Source organism: Haliotis rubra, unplaced genomic scaffold (genome assembly GCF_003918875.1).
Source record: "Haliotis rubra isolate DU_JTF1 unplaced genomic scaffold, ASM391887v1 Scf186, whole genome shotgun sequence".
NCBI classification, from domain to species: domain Eukaryota; kingdom Metazoa; phylum Mollusca; class Gastropoda; order Lepetellida; family Haliotidae; genus Haliotis; species Haliotis rubra.
In genome coordinates, this window is record NW_025765847.1 from 680,658 (window position 1) to 697,894 (window position 17,237).

At 40.0% G+C, this 17,237-nt stretch overlaps 1 protein-coding gene across 1 annotated transcript in view; it reads right to left on the reverse strand.

Annotated features, from left to right (window-relative positions):
- Positions 1-13,235, reverse strand: part of LOC124273921 (low-density lipoprotein receptor-related protein 1-like) — a 188,903-nt gene extending 175,668 nt beyond the window's left edge. The window contains 1 exon segment of the mRNA XM_046709263.1: positions 12,991-13,235. Within this exon segment, the coding sequence (XP_046565219.1) occupies positions 12,991-13,081 (91 nt within the window). The 5' untranslated portion in view covers positions 13,082-13,235.
- Between the last annotated feature and the right edge of the window lie 4,002 nt (positions 13,236-17,237).

The window sequence follows — 17,237 nt, forward strand, 5'->3', positions numbered from 1 at the left end:
CCCAGAGCAGATGATTCCCCTTTTAGGACCAGTCCAGAAGACCAGCAGAAACCGATTTCACCAGTCCTCAAGAGTGTATATGACGAGACAAAATGTTTACCACTGTTAGTTTTATTTGGCTCTTATTTGTAGCAAAACTGATGCATAAAGTTATGGTTCAGAATTACAAACTCGAAATGTCACTGATGGACTACCTTCATTGGATTTTACTTGTCTTCTGCACAGTTTAGCAGACGTTCTAGAGGTTGTGTGAATTTGGTATGTTCTTCAGTTGGGCACAATCCACAACATTGCCATCACCAACAGTGTGGTTAACTGTCACCAGGATAATAAACCCCAAGACACAATATGGTCACACAATAACCCACCTAATTAACATTAATATCAAGATGGAATCAAATATGTCAAAACTATCTGAATAACTTCATATACCATGTTCTGTAAATCATGAAAATAATGCAAGCATGAAATTAACTTGAAAAATGTGAATGGCTGATTCATATTGGACATATTGCAGCATAATATCAGGTTCACTGCACCCTTGATAAAACAATATCATTTGTAACCAAACTCAAATAATGATGAAAATCACTACTGGATTTAGACATGGCTTTTCTCCAAGCTGAACCGCTTTAAATGTGGTGTTTCCACAAGTAGATGAAGATGAAGACACCGTCCAGCCATGTATGATGGCATCTCGGTCACCTGTCAAATAATCTCTAAGGTAAATGAACAATAATGCTGCCCCATGTGAAACCATCTTGTACAGTAATCATACATTGACTTATAAGGATACAGGATATTACAACCCTTGGACCCTATTTAATCTTCCAATGTGACACAACCTATCACATCTGAATACTCAATATTTGAAATATCCTGCTTTTGATTTCATGAAATTCAATCACACAATCACTTCATACTGTAACATAAAGATCTAAATATCCAGTCTGGGTGTCATTGCTGATGAGTATAGATGGATCAAGGGAACAGCTATTTACATTAATTTCGCTACACAGTTTCGGCCTAGGGGATCCACACTCACATCATTTTGGTGACACATCAATTTCATAACTTACAGTAGGTCAACATACAATGTAATTAGCATTAAAATCTTACCCAAGAAAGACAAAACAAAAGGGAATTCATTTTAGAAATATGACCCACTACATATAACCAACCTTTCTGGTATCAAATTCATTACAATTAAACAAGACAATTATTTTTGTAACTTTGGCTAATGTTGTGGCCAAGTGTGCCAGACAAATTACCTTGCAAGTTTTTTTACAACAAACAAAACTACAATATTTCAACCCGAGAAGTGTTTTACTAGTCTCAAACAGCATCTTTAATTGGTGGACCATGCAGGGTACACCAGCTTCCATTGATGGCAACATAAACCCATCATGGAGCACCGTATTCAGACTCCCTGCTGAAAATGGCCTTCTAAAGGAACCATGATTCGACTATTACAGACATGCCTTTGATGTTTAATGGCTTCCAATTCCAGGTCACTGCAGAGACTGGCTACTTGGGGGACTGGTGCGGGTGTCCATTGGTGGACCACAGTTTATGACATCCACTGTGAACCCACTCCACTGCTGTGTCTGCAGAAGGGGCATCTTCATCGACCATCGTCTTGCTTTGACGTGATGCACCAGTGTCATGTTAAGACATGATGCACCAGTGTCATGTTAATAAACTGGATTCGGAAACCAAAGCATGTTTTCAGGTTTTACAGTTTGCTTGTCTTTTCTAAAACACACCATACAGCATATCCAATATTTCAGATCGCCATCAATATCCAAAGCATATCAGTGTTTCAAGCATGTAATGACTCTTTCTACATACATTTTTAAAAACATCATCGACGAAAGATCCTCACTGACATGGGAATTTGAATGATGGAAACTAAACTTCCCTCATTATCCTGAATCAAGTTTGGGGGGCTTCAGTAAACGCACACGATAATTCAAATATTTCAACTACTAAACCAATGTAATGGCATAACAGCATTTATGTTAAATGTCACAATATCATTTGCCTCTGGTGGACAGGATGACATAAATTATGATCCTCAACTGAGTGGGTTAGCTAAAACAAATAAATGGCAGACCACATCGCCCTTCCATGTTATGACTAGACCCCCAGAACTTGCCTGGTGATATACGCAACATGCATGTCAATGTCAAATACTATGAACACAAAGAGGCATCATTAATAACTGCTATCTCTACACACCTGCACAAATACTGCTCTAACAGGAACTTGTATCCATGTTATTTTATTGCAGGAAATAGTTCAACCCAATTTTCCTATGTACTTTTTTAAATGACAGCAGACCGGTAAATCAATGGCCTAAAGCAGTGAAAGAGTCACAGAAAAAAGAATAGAAGTGCTTCCAACCATGAACTATGAAAATGGTCAGCTATATGTTTAAAATATCATGTTTGCTAGTCAAATTTCATAACAGTTTATGGAGAATATAAATCACATTTAGAAAATATCATTAGAATGAGTTATGGGAACTAGTTGCACTGAAAGTAGTATTTCACATCACAAGATAAGTTCTGTTGAACAGTGTGTTGATCTCCTTTCCTAATGTTTCATCACTAAATTATTGCCTTGGCAAATTTCTGTCTTGGCAAATTTCTGTCTTGTAAAACAAACTGACAGACTGGCATTCCAGTATTAGAGCCCAGTAAATGATTATTTTCCGCATCATAATTGACTATTCAGGCTTAGATTGCTGCTCCCAAATGCCACCTGGATCACCACAAGATAAATGCCATGGGAAGCAGTTCAACAAAAATAATCTTACCACGAGCGGAAAGTTCCTTCAACATTTTTCAAGGGTGTCATGATCTTTAAAATTATATGTTAATGAATTGTATCCAAAGATCTTAAATACCATACAAGAAATGCCTTGAAAGCTTGCGTCACACACTGATTAACCAGGTAACATCGACAACCTACCACATCATTTGAGTACACCGAATACCCTTTTGCATTGTGTATCAACTTACATTTCCTGAAGTCAAGTGATGGTGCAGGCGCATGTCAGGTCATACGTTTCCTTATTAAACACAAATCATCATTCTTTCCAAATATGAATTTTAAAACTAATTTTGCTGCCTGTAATAAGGTCGCAAAATAGTGTTATTTATGAAGTATATAAAATGTATAAAATCTTCCATGATAACATTTCATTACTGCAATATATAGTCATTAGGGAGATATACTAGTATTGGAAAGTGAGAACATGGATAAATGGGTGCTGACAAGATCAGTGAGGCGACACCTGGCCTCCCGAAGCTCATCAGACGAGGGCAATCATCTCACGTTCAGCTTCCGCCAGCATGTGCCCAGTAATAGGCTACACAGCCATGTAATGGTGTGGAAAGGTAGTCCTACTGGTTCCCAAGCTGATTCCTCCTCAATTACCTTCAATAGTCAGATGTAAAGGGCACCTGCTGTAGACCGTCCACAATACAGACATAGATGTAACCTGGGTGTGTGTCACACAGGGCTAGACATCAACCCACTTGACAGAGAGGGCACCTGCTGTAGACAGGTCCACAATACAGGCATAGATGTAACCTGGGTGTGTGTCACACAGGGCTAGACATCAACCCACTTGACAGAGAGGGCACCTGCTGTAGACAGGTCCACAATACAGACATAGATGTAACCTGGGTGTGTGCCACACAGGGCTAGACATCAACCCACTTGACAGAGAGGGCACCTGCTGTAGACCGGTCCACAATACAGGCATAGATGTAACCTGGGGTGTGTGCTGCCACACAGGGCTAGACAGGTCCACAATACACATCAACCCACTAGACATGACTTGACAGAGAGGGCACCTGCTGTAGACAGGTCCACAATACAGACATAGATGTAACCTGGGTATGTGCCCACACAGGGCTAGACATCAACCCACTTGACAGAGAGGGCACCTGCTGTAGACAGGTCCACAATACAGGCATAGATGTAACCTGGGTGTTTGCCACACAGGGCTAGACATCAACCCACTTGACAGAGAGGGCACCTGCTGTAGACAGGTCCACAATACAGACATAGATGTAACCTGGGTATGTGCCACACAGGGCTAGACATCAACCCACTTGACAGAGAGGGCACCTGCACTTGTCCACACATACAGACATAGATGTAACCTGGGTGTGTGCCACACAGGGCTAGACATCAACCCACTTGAGAGAGGGCACCTGCTGTAGACAGGTCCACAATACAGGCATAGATGTAACCTGGGTGTGTGCCACACAGGGCTAGACATCAACCCACTTGACAGAGAGGGCACCTGCTGTAGACAGGTCCACAATACAGACATAGATGTAACCTGGGTGTGTGCCACACAGGGCTAGACATCAACCCACTTGACAGAGAGGGCACCTGCTGTAGACAGGTCCACAATACAGGCATAGATGTAACCTGGGTACACTGAGGAATATTCCGGAAAGAGTTCCTTCTATTCTCCCATATTCTTTCTTCCGCAGATTAACAGAGGTAATGCTAAGTGGTTCGACCCTATATATTGTAATTCATTTTGGGGCTTTTAGTTATTTTTGTGAGTTCTCTAGTAATTGTTGTGTTAGGTTTTGTTAATCATTTTAGTATATATTAATTTATAAATATTATTTGGGATTGGGGAACGAGAGGAACGCTTACCAATATTCCTCCAAGTTGACAGCAGCCAATCATAAATTGTGTCTGGACCAGACAATCATAAAAATAAATTTGTGAGTAACAACCTTCACCATTGGTTTACAAAGACATGTCATCGATCATGCAGATCATGTTCAACACATATTGCCAAACGATAATGCAGATCATGTTGTACACATATTGCCAAACATTCATGCAGATCATGTTGTACACATATTGCCAAACGATAATGCAGATCATGTTCTACACATATTGCCAAACGATAATGCAGATCATGTTGTACACATATTGCCAAACATTCATGCAGATCATGTTGTACACATATTGCCAAACAGGACTGGAGACATACAGTTTCAAATAGAGTGAAAAAAGTGTTAGAGATCGTGAAAGTTTTGGTATGCGAAATATGAAATCACTTAAAAATAACCCCAAAATATTCATGATGTTAAATTTTCATTACATGTCACCTTTCTTTTCATTACTTACAAGCTAAACACTTGAAGACCAATGAAAACTGTCGGCCAAAATTGTCGATGGAGACTTGACTAGAAATCTGCATCAGATATAGTAATGTGAGAATCAGTCTTTAATTTGACTGAAGAAAGAAAACAAAGTTATCAAACTATTCAAGTTATCTCCCTTGGACAGTTCTTCAAATGCACAACAAGAGTCGAGAAAAGAGACCCAATGAGTTTCCCAGGGAACTGTTTTCTCAAGCCTGGCTAATTTCCTCCCCAACATCCCCCGAACATTCAAAATGTTTAAATGTTGACATTTTCTATTGATTTTCGCTGTAACTTCTGTGAACTGAATATTCCCTCTTATTTGCAGCCAGTCTCAATTCCATTTTTTCTCTCGTTAAGCAAGTTTCCATCTTTTTCAGTCCTCTCCAGAGAACAAGACAGACTAGGAGAAGCTTGTGATCACTGTTATGATGTACCTTTTTAAACAGAGGACACCTGCTGTAACCGGAGGGAAGAATGCCAGGGCACTCGTCCCTCCATCCCATTTCACACTATTAACCACATCAAAGAGATGTCTTCAGCAGTTCTAAAATTAAGGCAGGTGGGCTCTATTTCAAACATGGGTAATTTTCTTTCAAAACACATTGATTCTATTAGCTTGTACTTTTGAACTAGAATTATGTAGCTGAGATGAACTGGATTGGCTGAACATGTTGTAGAATCTGCTCTATGCTGCATCCAGACAAGATATCATTCCCCTTGCAACCGTTAATGGTGATGTTTTAAATCAACAAAATGTCTACTGGCAACTGCTAATAGTGATGTTTTAAATCAACAAAATGTTTAATGTTTAATGTCTAAAGATATCACCATCAACAATGCACTGCTTAAACTCAGATAACACAGCAAGTATGTAGCCCTAAAATCAGCAATACTGAATCAGTTTGATGAAACACATCACCAAATACACTATACAATATTCAACCCCATAACCAGTGTAACCATCTAATGTTCCAATCCACATGAACACTGCTCTAAAGAAGAAATGCAGTACCAATGTAACCATCTAATGTTCAAACAACAGCAACACTGCTTCAAAGAGGAAACATAGCACCAATGTAACCATCTAATGTTCAACCAACAACAATACTACTTCAAAGAGGAAACACAGTACCAATGTAACCATCTAATGTTCAACCAACAACAATACTGCTTCACCAGAATGAAACGCAGCAATACTGCTTCATTGAGGAAATGCAGCACCAGCGTAACCATCTAATGTTCAACCAACAGCAATACTGCTTCAAAGAGGAAACACAGTACCAATGTAACCATCTAATGTTCAACCAACAGCAATACTGCTTCAAAGAGGAAACGCAGCACCAATGTAACCATCTAATGTTCAACCAACAACAATACTGCTTCAAAGAGGAAACGCAGCACCAATGTAACCATCTAATGTTCAACCAACAGCAATACTGCTTCAAAGAGGAAACACAGCACCAATGTAACCATCTAATGTTCAACCAACAGCAATACTGCTTCAAAGAGCGTAACCATCTAATGTTCAACCAACAGCAATACTGCTCAAAGAGTAAACGCAGCACCAATGTAACATCTAATGTTCAACCAACAACAATACTGCTTCAAAGAAGAAATGCAGCACCAATGTAACCATCTAATGTTCAACCAACAGCAATACTGCTTCAAAGAGGAAACGCAGCACCAATGTAACTCTCCACTATCCAACTGTATGCAAAACGTGAGTACAAAGTAACGGATATCTTAACTGGCAGATAAGCAGGGATGGAGCATAAGAATTACACTAAGCAGGCCACACAATACTGCAATTTCTCACGCTCTACCTGCCAAGCAAACAACAGAGTTGCATAATAAGCACTACCAATAGTGGTCCTTATCGATGAAGGCACAAGTGGCTATTTGCTTGGGGTTCAAGACCCAACAAGTCCAGAGGAGTTGGCATTATCTAAAATGCGTGGGCATGTGATAAACAAAAGGCCACAACCAACATTAAGACAACACTGTATGAGGGATATAAATGTCAACTATCACAGGCCTTTTTGTACAGGATTCCCATTCCTAAGGCATGGCCTTTGCTGACAATGGAAGCAAGAATTCACCATGATCATCAACAATGTGAACTGCATGATTCAAGATAAAAGAACAGCTAAGGGATCAGTGATTTGTGGCGGGAGTCCGATGGAATCAGGGAAGGGTCTTCAGGGGACAGTCATAAAAAATAATACTTGTATTTGAGTAGGATCCTCCACAAAATGGACATTTTATTATAAAATATGAGGTGATTTTGAATGTTGTCTTCTCAGGGAGGTTCATCAAGAAAGTACATGGACATTGGAAAACTTACACGAGCAGTAGGTGAAGGTCATTATTTTCAGTACATTTGTGCATCAAGACCTCTGTACCCAAACATCTCTGTAACAAATGGCCAGTACCTAAACGCTGCTGCAGGCAACGTAAGCAACAGTTTCTGTGCAGAACATGTATCTTTAAGGCACAGACATTAGAAAGATGAAACATTTTGGACATAAACCTACTAGATTTTGAACCATAACGAAGTCCAACTATGTGTATTAGAGACCAATTGTCTAAACAAGGGTGATAGGTACTTAGTTTTTTGTTGGTTATTTGGAGTCTATTTTATTTAGTATTGATATGAACCCTTTCAATGTATTCATATGCACAGGTTTCTGTGAAAAGGCTGAGCTGGGAAAGAAGTTTCAGCTGCAAATGGAAACTTCTTTTTAACCAATCAGAATCAAGCATCCTTCAATCAAGCATGGTAGAATGTTGAGACAAAAACACAATCACAACAACGCAGACACTTCAACGTCTGTACTACTACGTTGATAGTAATCTCTTTATCTCTCTGTGATAGACAAACTGATTCCCATTATATGCCCGGTGTATATATATAAATAGAATGACATCTGTCCTTATCAAACATTGAGTGGTATATTATACCTTGGCGCTTTCTAAATAGCAGCTATTTGTCTTCCTAATTCTGAAGTGATTTTATTATCAAATTTGACAAGTCACATTGGTTCAATTTCTCAAGTACCGTAATTAGCATATTTCTGAACTTCTTATCTCAGTGTCTATTTCCTTAATGACTATACAACACGAGTCCCATAAATTATTAAGCATGTTTTTAGCCAGAGATAAGATAATATACCAGTCACAGGGTCAAGTTACCGGGGACCAGGTGACGTCCTGGAAGAAACAGCACAAACATACAGAACCTGAGGCTGGAACACCTATAAAAATAGCTCTCTTAAATCAGTTTTATTATTTGTTAACACAATAGAGTGCACCCTGGTTATAATGCCCCTATATATACTTTGTCAAAATTAACTATTGTATAAGTTTGGGGGAATAATTGCTATAACAACTTGTTCATGACAAGTCTACCAACACGGTTTTACTCGGCGCTGAATTGTCTAACCTACATAATAGATGAAGAAAAAGTATGCATTGTGTCTCCCACAAAACAGTCATTGTACCAAATTTTCGACAAAAAAGAGCTTCTGTTCTAGATGTGATTATTACTTCTGAAAGCACAATATACTACCGGTACACTATTACATAAGACCTTCAAGTTTTCCTTTGACATCCTCTGGACCCTTGTATGGCAAGGTAAAAATAGTTAATAGTCCATGACTAGTGTATCGATAACCAGTATTTAGCAGTTATGACCAGCCTACAGGTATAAAGTCCTTAATAGTATTTTTATCTAGTCTATGACTAGTCGACCAGTATTTACTCTATGTCAAGGAGTTGCTGAAACACTGCTAGACAAGCTACGACAACCTGTCCAAGATAAACATCAAGCATCACACACTGAACTGCGTAATGAAAGAAGGCTTGATCCAGGTTTGATAAGTGAGATATTTCCTGGCTATTTATGGCACAGTGTCAACACGACACCAACTGTTGACCACCTCTACCTGGCAAACCTGATAACAGTTAAATAACCACATCAAAATGTTGAAAGAAAATATAAGTCAACTTTACAGCTACCATAAATAGAACTGTTGTGTCAAAATTTCCACATACAGACAATGTGGCAGTTTGATGGGTCAACTAACTTTTTCCTGTACTGCTATTACCAACCTATGGCAAGCAATAATGGTAACTGTGGGTGGTAATTTGTTTAACACTGGGTTGGTTACCGTAGCTTATACTGTCGGGAGCGTGTTCAGCCAACACCATCCATCATTGGTGACAATTGGTTTGTTCCTTCCGATCAATTACCAATCGGTTACTCGAATGTGTCTTTATACAGATTAGAGTACCTGCACCCAAAATTACTGTATCATGATCCGAATTTATACAATGTCTGTATCATGATACAAATATATCCCACGGCTGTATCATGATACAAATACATCCCACAGCTGAATCATGATATAAATATATCCCACGGCTGTATCATGATACAAATATATCCCACGGCTGTATCATGATACAAATATATCCCACGGCTGTATCATGATACAAATATATCCCACAGCTGAATTATGATATAAATATATCCCACGGCTGTATTGATACAAATATATACAATGGCTGTATCGATACAACTACATACAATGGCTGCATCATGAAACTAATGGCACTAATGACCACAGAAATAGGTTAGTACTTCAGGTACATTCTCAAAGACAATTTCCAAACACTAAACATTGGGATTATGGTTTAACGCACCATAAATTTATGTAGAACAATTAAAAAAAATGCATTTTATTTCTAGAAACTTCACTCCACATTTCAGTTTTCAAATGGGCTAACTTTGTCAAATGACAGTTTAGATTTGAATGAAAATGAAACCTAACATGACCTCTCACGTGGGTGGAAGAGAACAATGATCTCAGGCATGAATCCGGGGATTGTTTACAGCTAAGGGAACATTTATAGAGATCAGCCCTGCTCCCCATTAGAGGAGATCAAAGGCCTGCAAGATGTTCCCACAGACAGGTGAACCCTTCCTTGATTTAAGGCCCCCCACCGTCCAAGTCGTCAAGGTGTCAGAAACATTGGGACATGCAGTCCGTGTACTGTTAGCATTTACCTCCCACTGAACAATGTACTGCTCAATGATAACAGCAGCTCAACACTGCAATGCAGACTTTTCCACCTTACATAATATTGTGCACAGGTTCTAAGTCAAAAAGCTATGTCTTTAGGAAATATTTCTGCAGATTCATCCTATTTTAAGTTGCACATTAGGCAAAAACAACACTAATCTAATTTACTGGTAGCTTAAGTAGCTGGTCTATGTTTTCACACCCATTAGAATTATCATGACAGGGAAGTGACATTCTCATATTGTGAAGAATCCAAACCTAGACTCTGAGCATAATCAGCCAACACTTCACCCCATGGGCCACTCCTCTACCTCCTAAACATGTCCAATCAAAAAGACTTATAGGCCATTGTTTTCTTACAGCACAGTGCTTTGAGACATGACAATTCTGCACTAAAATATACACATATGCAATATAGACTGCTCTAAGTAGTATGCTTCTATGGCATACATCTATATTTTCTTCTCTGAACAAAAAGGAAACATTTTTGCTGATAATGTCGAACATCTGTTATTTTGATAATTTCAGCACTTCTTGCAACTTTTCCTAACAATGATCTATATCACTAAAAGTATTTATAAACATAATAAATATCCAATGAATTTATGTATAAATTAAGTGATATCCAAAATATTAACTTAGACACAGTCCGAGAAGAAATATAATCAGGCGAATAAGGAAATATAACAGAGGAAAGTCACAGAGGCAACCTGGACAATCCGTATTGCAGTAGTACCAAGAAATACATTTATTGAGCTTATATATAGGAGTTGTTTAAAAATGTACAAGTTCATATTGAATATAAACACAGCAGCAGGTGGATATATGACCGATATACAACAGCTGGCATGGCCGGCCATACAAGAAGAAAACCTAACGCATCCATTAATAAGTAACCACCACTTGTGTATGGCACACATTTAACTGTTCAATACTCTTACAGCCATACTCACAGTACTGAGATCACAACACAAGGTGAGCAGACATTTAAAATATGGGGATTTTTATTTGGATCAGTCATATGTTCATAAGCCCAATGTTCAATATATCCAATCAAATAGGCATGATATGTGTGTGTAAGCTCCTGATACACTATTGTTATATGCAGGTAGGACGATAGTGTTGATATTGCCTCGGATGTATAGATCCCACGACCAGCCTTGTCAGCTGTCCAGTATGGCCATGTGTTTTACGCAACTCAATTTGATAGAAACCCCTTGACCTTCCCCACACTGTACCCAGGCAGACATGATCTTCCCTCTTACTGTTGTCTAGCGGTGATAGAGCGTGCTACCTGTGTGCAGACTATTTCTGTATTGTTCCCCATGTGTGTCAATGTGACTAAGGCAAGACTTTTCACTTTGTCATATAAAATGTGAAAATAAATACTTAAAGATGACAAGCTATCTATCCCAGACTGTTGTCACTGTTTGTTTCAGATACAAACATGTATATAAAGCATATTACACGTACATGTTCTTTTTGTTTAGAATTTTGAAAACATATTTCACACTGAAAATAGCTGAAACTGGTGTTAGTTACTATATAACATGTGCAACATTATCTCTAGATAAGATGTACATATAAACATATAATCTATATACCTGTACATATCTAATACACACAAACTTCATACAGTACTTGGAGCAATCTAAAGACTAATAAAACCTCCTAAACACATACAGAGACACTCCTCTAAATATGCCAACCACAGAAACCTACCACTTTCATGGGCGTTACACATATTTTAATAAGCGTGCACTGTTTTATGTCTTTGTCTAGTAAACATTTTACAATCCTACAACATATAGTCATTATAAATAGCACAATGTTGCACTGTGAAGCTGTACATTGTAGCGAATCTTTATGTTGACACGGTTGAGTTAACCAGGGTCTAAAATAGACACATTCTCATCCAGCTATGACAACAATAAACTGTTCGACAGCCCTCCTTGGAGATTGTCAGACGCAATGTGAATAGCTCTCATACAAGTATACTGCACTAAAACAAATAGCAAACACTCCAAAGAACATGTCTTGAAAAAAATGAGAAAATTCACGATTTTGGCCAAATTATGTAACTTTTGTAGGCGCGGTCAATATTTTCAAACATTCTCCAAAGCTGATAAAAATGTTATTTTTTAACATTTCGGTGGTTCAAGGTGTGACATTCGGTTAACCTAGGCCTAGTTTTCGTAGTTCAAGCCCCATCGGCATTAGTTAATTGTGGATAACAGCAAAGGGTGCTATTTCACGGCTGAGCAGGCACCAGGCAGTGGCCGCGAGCAGTAGAGCACCGTCAAAACATCGTCGTCGCGTCGAGCCGAGACACAGGTAAACCGACGAAAGTTTTACAGGTGTACAAACTTCAACCTGGACGGCGGCCTTCAAATAACATTGCCTTTAACCAAGCCCACGTAGACAGAATAGCATACTGTCCCCACGAAGATCTGTCACACACGATCTGTAGGAATTTAGGGCAGATGTGAACAATATGAGCTAGACCTACACTGGTGGATGAATTAGTTCACGCACCTGTCCAACAATTTTCTCGGCCACCTATGCACAGCGTTTAAAATGACAGGACTCGGGTATACAATTTATGATCGTTTGTTAAAATAGACGTCCTGGCAGTAAAAACGAAAATATCTATATTCAGAAACTAAGTTTTCTCGCTACTGTTGACACTTTGGAACTGATCAGCACAAACTTACCTGCAATTTGCAGCCCCCCAGTCAACGGCGGAGGATACACGTGCAGAAAAATCGCTACAGTCAAAAATACACGCCGTGACTGTAGCCACATAGCGGCTTGATATATCCAAATGGATTGTATTCACTTGACCAGTGGCCAGACTTCCCTGTGTCCACTGAAACATTCACAAATGCATTGGTATATAAGTCAGCCACCGTAACACTCGCGCTCTCAACTCAAGCACCGCGAGCTAACGAGTGACGAATGAATGTAGTGGGCTACGAGGAGTGACGTCACTGGCTGGAATAGCGAGTTTCTTTAGTGATACTACTTTCCCAATGACAACTTCCAATGGTCACAGTTTGAATAGATTTCCTGTTTAGTAAAACCCGATACACCCGCTGTTATAACATTTAACATCAATGTGACTTACATTTCCAGACAGTTTGTGCTATTATTTGTTTATATTCAGAACAATGCAACGAAGTCAACGGAACAAGAACGCTGACTCACAAGTCGATAAATCTATATTTCAATCATACACAGTTCTCTGCTGTTTTCTTGCATCCTTGAAGCCAGCTCTCAGTATCTGCCAGGCCGGTTTCACCCCAGCTCTGAAGCGGTCTCGTTCCCCACTCACATGATGATGTATCTATAACTATAGAGGCGAAACTCTTCATCCTGTGTAGATGTCCTTCGGTTCATTTATTTAACCAGGGAGACTATATAACGTTGTAGATTATCCCTGGTTTAACTTACACCCAACCAACTAACGTGTGATTTTCATGAGTAAAAGAACAACATGACTTATTTTATTAATGAATATTGAAACTGTCTCGCGCATGCGTATGGGTTGGTTTTTTTTGGTTTTGTTTGTTTGGGTTTTGCTTGTTTTTTTGGGTGGGGGGTGTATTCTTCTGTGTTGTCCTCTGAAAGTGAACTGGCTAGATATGGTGAAGAAATGGAGTTATTTTTCTTTTTATTAAAAAGGCTATTTTTATGTACATGTATTGTCCAAAAACAGTAGACAGTTTACTTGTAGAGTAAACGCAAGAGATAATTTAGATCGCATTTTTTATATTTATGAAATCCCGGTTTAAGATATGGAATTTATTTGTCTTTAAAACGATTCAACATTTCTCTTTCTGAATTTATATTGATTAAAACCTACAAGTACAACACAAATTGTAACTGTTTTAGTGTCCATGCTATGTGTAATTACAATCATATAATAGTGAGTGAGTGAGTATGGTTTAACGCCGTTTTTAGCAATATTCCAGCAATATCACGGCGGGGAACACCAGAAATGGGTTTCACACATTGTACCCATATGTGGGGAATCGAACCCGGGTCTTCGGCGCGACGAGCCAACGCTTTAGCCACTAGGCTACCCCACCGCCCCCAATCATATAATAGCATATCATAAGGTGTTGGCACTGCACATAATAAACTATTTTCATTATTTTTTTCTGTAATCAAGTTTGAACTTATATTTTATATGCTTAGCTCTTAGTAATGTACGAACCGCCTCGGTGGTGTAGTGGTTAAAGCATCCGCCCGGAGAGCTGAAGGTCGCGGGTTCGATCCCCGACTGCGTCATACCAAAAGACGTTAAAATATGGTAATTGTTGGCCCCTGCCTGGCGCTCGGCATTAATGGGTACAACAAGGACTGGTCGGCTCGGAGTCAGTATAACGTGTCTGAGTGGGGAAGTCATGCTTCACTGCGGCATGGTATCTCAGTGGGTTAGCACTATAAAACCAGCTTCAGTCTGGGCTAGTACAAGCAGCCGCACATACACATACACACGCATGCACGTCGTCATATGAGCGAAATATTCTCAAGCATGACGTTAAACCCAATTTCACCTCACCTCACCTAGTAATGTACGGATTATTCTAGACTAGGATTATTCTTGTTTATTGACAATTTTAGCTGCTTCCGGTTGCTGTGAAATGGAATGTTTCCCTCACAGATGCACGGTTGACATGGATCGTGAGTACAATGTTATTTCCTGCTTGTCTGTCTCAGGGCATTGCTGTAGTACGGGATAGAATTGGTCTTCAGCAACCCATGCTTGGAAGAGGCAACTAATGGATCGGGTGGTTAGTCTCACTGACTTGATTGATATCATTGTACCCCAATTCCGTAGATCGATGCTCATAATGTCGATCACTGGATTGTCTGGTCCAGACTCGGTTATTTACAGCCGCCGCCCCCTCAAGAATATTGCTTAGTGCGGCGTTCAACAACAAACAACAAAAACTATGGTGAAGTATAGGGTTTCATTAGGTTGTTATTCCATGAAAGGAAATGTAGATGTTTGTTTCCAAGTATGTTTTGTCTTTTCTTCATTTGCGTTCTTTTAAATATATAAGCGTTCTTTTTAATTATATAAAAAATAAAATATATCATAGAGGGTTCTTACCCAGGTTAACAGAGTCTAATGTTAACAATAGTGTGTCTGAAGTAATTTACGTAACAAGTATAAAGACAAAACATTCTATCAGCTATTAATACTTTGCATTTTTGTATGAAGTAAGTCCTTTGAAATTTTAATTTAAAACAAAATTATTTGCTGGTATTGTTAATATGAGAAGCATATGGGTGAGTGAGGGAGTTTATTTTTACGCCGCACTCAGGAATATTCCACCTACAATACTCATTGCGGAGGTCTGTAAATAATCGAGTCTGGACCAGAAAATCCAGTGATCAACATCATTAGTGCTTAAACAGAAGCTAGGATTCGAACCTTCGACTGCAGGTTTCTGCCACGCCTAAAGGACGCACTTCTGCATAGCGAACCGGAGAGCGTTAGAAGACTGGGCCACCTGTGGCCCCATTTCTCATTAATATTAATTGTTTTGGCTCTTATAATTTATATTAGATTCAAAACCTGTTTCAAATCTTGCATATTAGTTTAAGTAAATAGGGACTGGTTGGTCTCCGCGCAATTGCATGTACATATATGATGTAAACGATCTGCGAAAAACTACATGAAAGAAGGTCAGGTCATCAACAACAACCTCCACGGTCTCTTCCATATTGGCATCCTCTGTGATTCCATGTCAGTCCCTGCAGTCCTGTAGAGAGGAGACAGGAGGTATAATGCACTGGGTAATAGAAGTTCTGATATTCAGAGTCAAAAGAGGCGAAACAGTGATTGAAGGATCTGCATACAGACAGTGTAAGTATCTCAGTGAGCTAGCACTATAAAACCAGCTTCAGTCTGGGCTAGTACAAGCAGCCGCACATACACATACACACGCATGCACGTCGTCATATGAGCGAAATATTCTCAAGCACGACATTAAACCCAATTTAACCTCACCTCACCTCATGACTCAAAGGATAAACACACAAAGGGATAAACACCGTAAAGAGAGGCCGCCATAAGGTAGGGACACCGTATAGCGAGAACACATGGCATCAGAAGGACACCGTAAAGAGAGGCCGCCATAAGGTAGGGACACCGTATAGCGAGAACACTTGGCATCAGAAGGACACCGTAACGAGAGGCCGCCATAAGGTAGGGACACCGTATAGCGGGAACACACGGCATCAGAAGGACACCGTAACGAGAGGCCGCCATAAGGTAGGGACACCATATAGCAAGAACACATGACATCAGAAGGACACCGTAATGAGAGGCTGCCATTTGCCAGGGACACCGTATAGCGAGAACACGTGGCATCAGAAGGACACCGTAACGAGAGGCCGCCATAAGGTAGGGACACCGTATAGCGAGAACACTTGGCATCAGAAGGACACCGTAACGAGGCCGCCATAAGGAGGGGCACCGTATAGCGAGAACACATGGTAGGGACACCGTAACGAGAGGCCGCCATAAGGTAGGGACACCGTATAGCGAGAACACATGGCATCAGAAGGACACCGTAACGAGAGGCCGCCATAAGGTAGGGACACCGTATAGCGAGAACACATGGCATCAGAAGGACACCGTAAGCGAGAGGCCGCCATAAGAGGCCGCCATAAGGACACCGTATAGCGAGAACACATGGCATCAGAAGGACACCGTAATGAGAGGCCGCCATATGCCAGGGACACCGTATAGCGAGAACACGTGGCATCAGAAGGACACCGTAACGAGAGGCCGCCATAAGGTAGGGACACCGTATAGCGAGAACACATGGCATCAGAAGGACACCGTAACGAGAGGCCGCCATAAGGTAGGGACACCGTATAGCGAGAACACATGGCATCAGAAGGACACCGTAACGAGAGGCCGCCATAAGGTAGGACACCG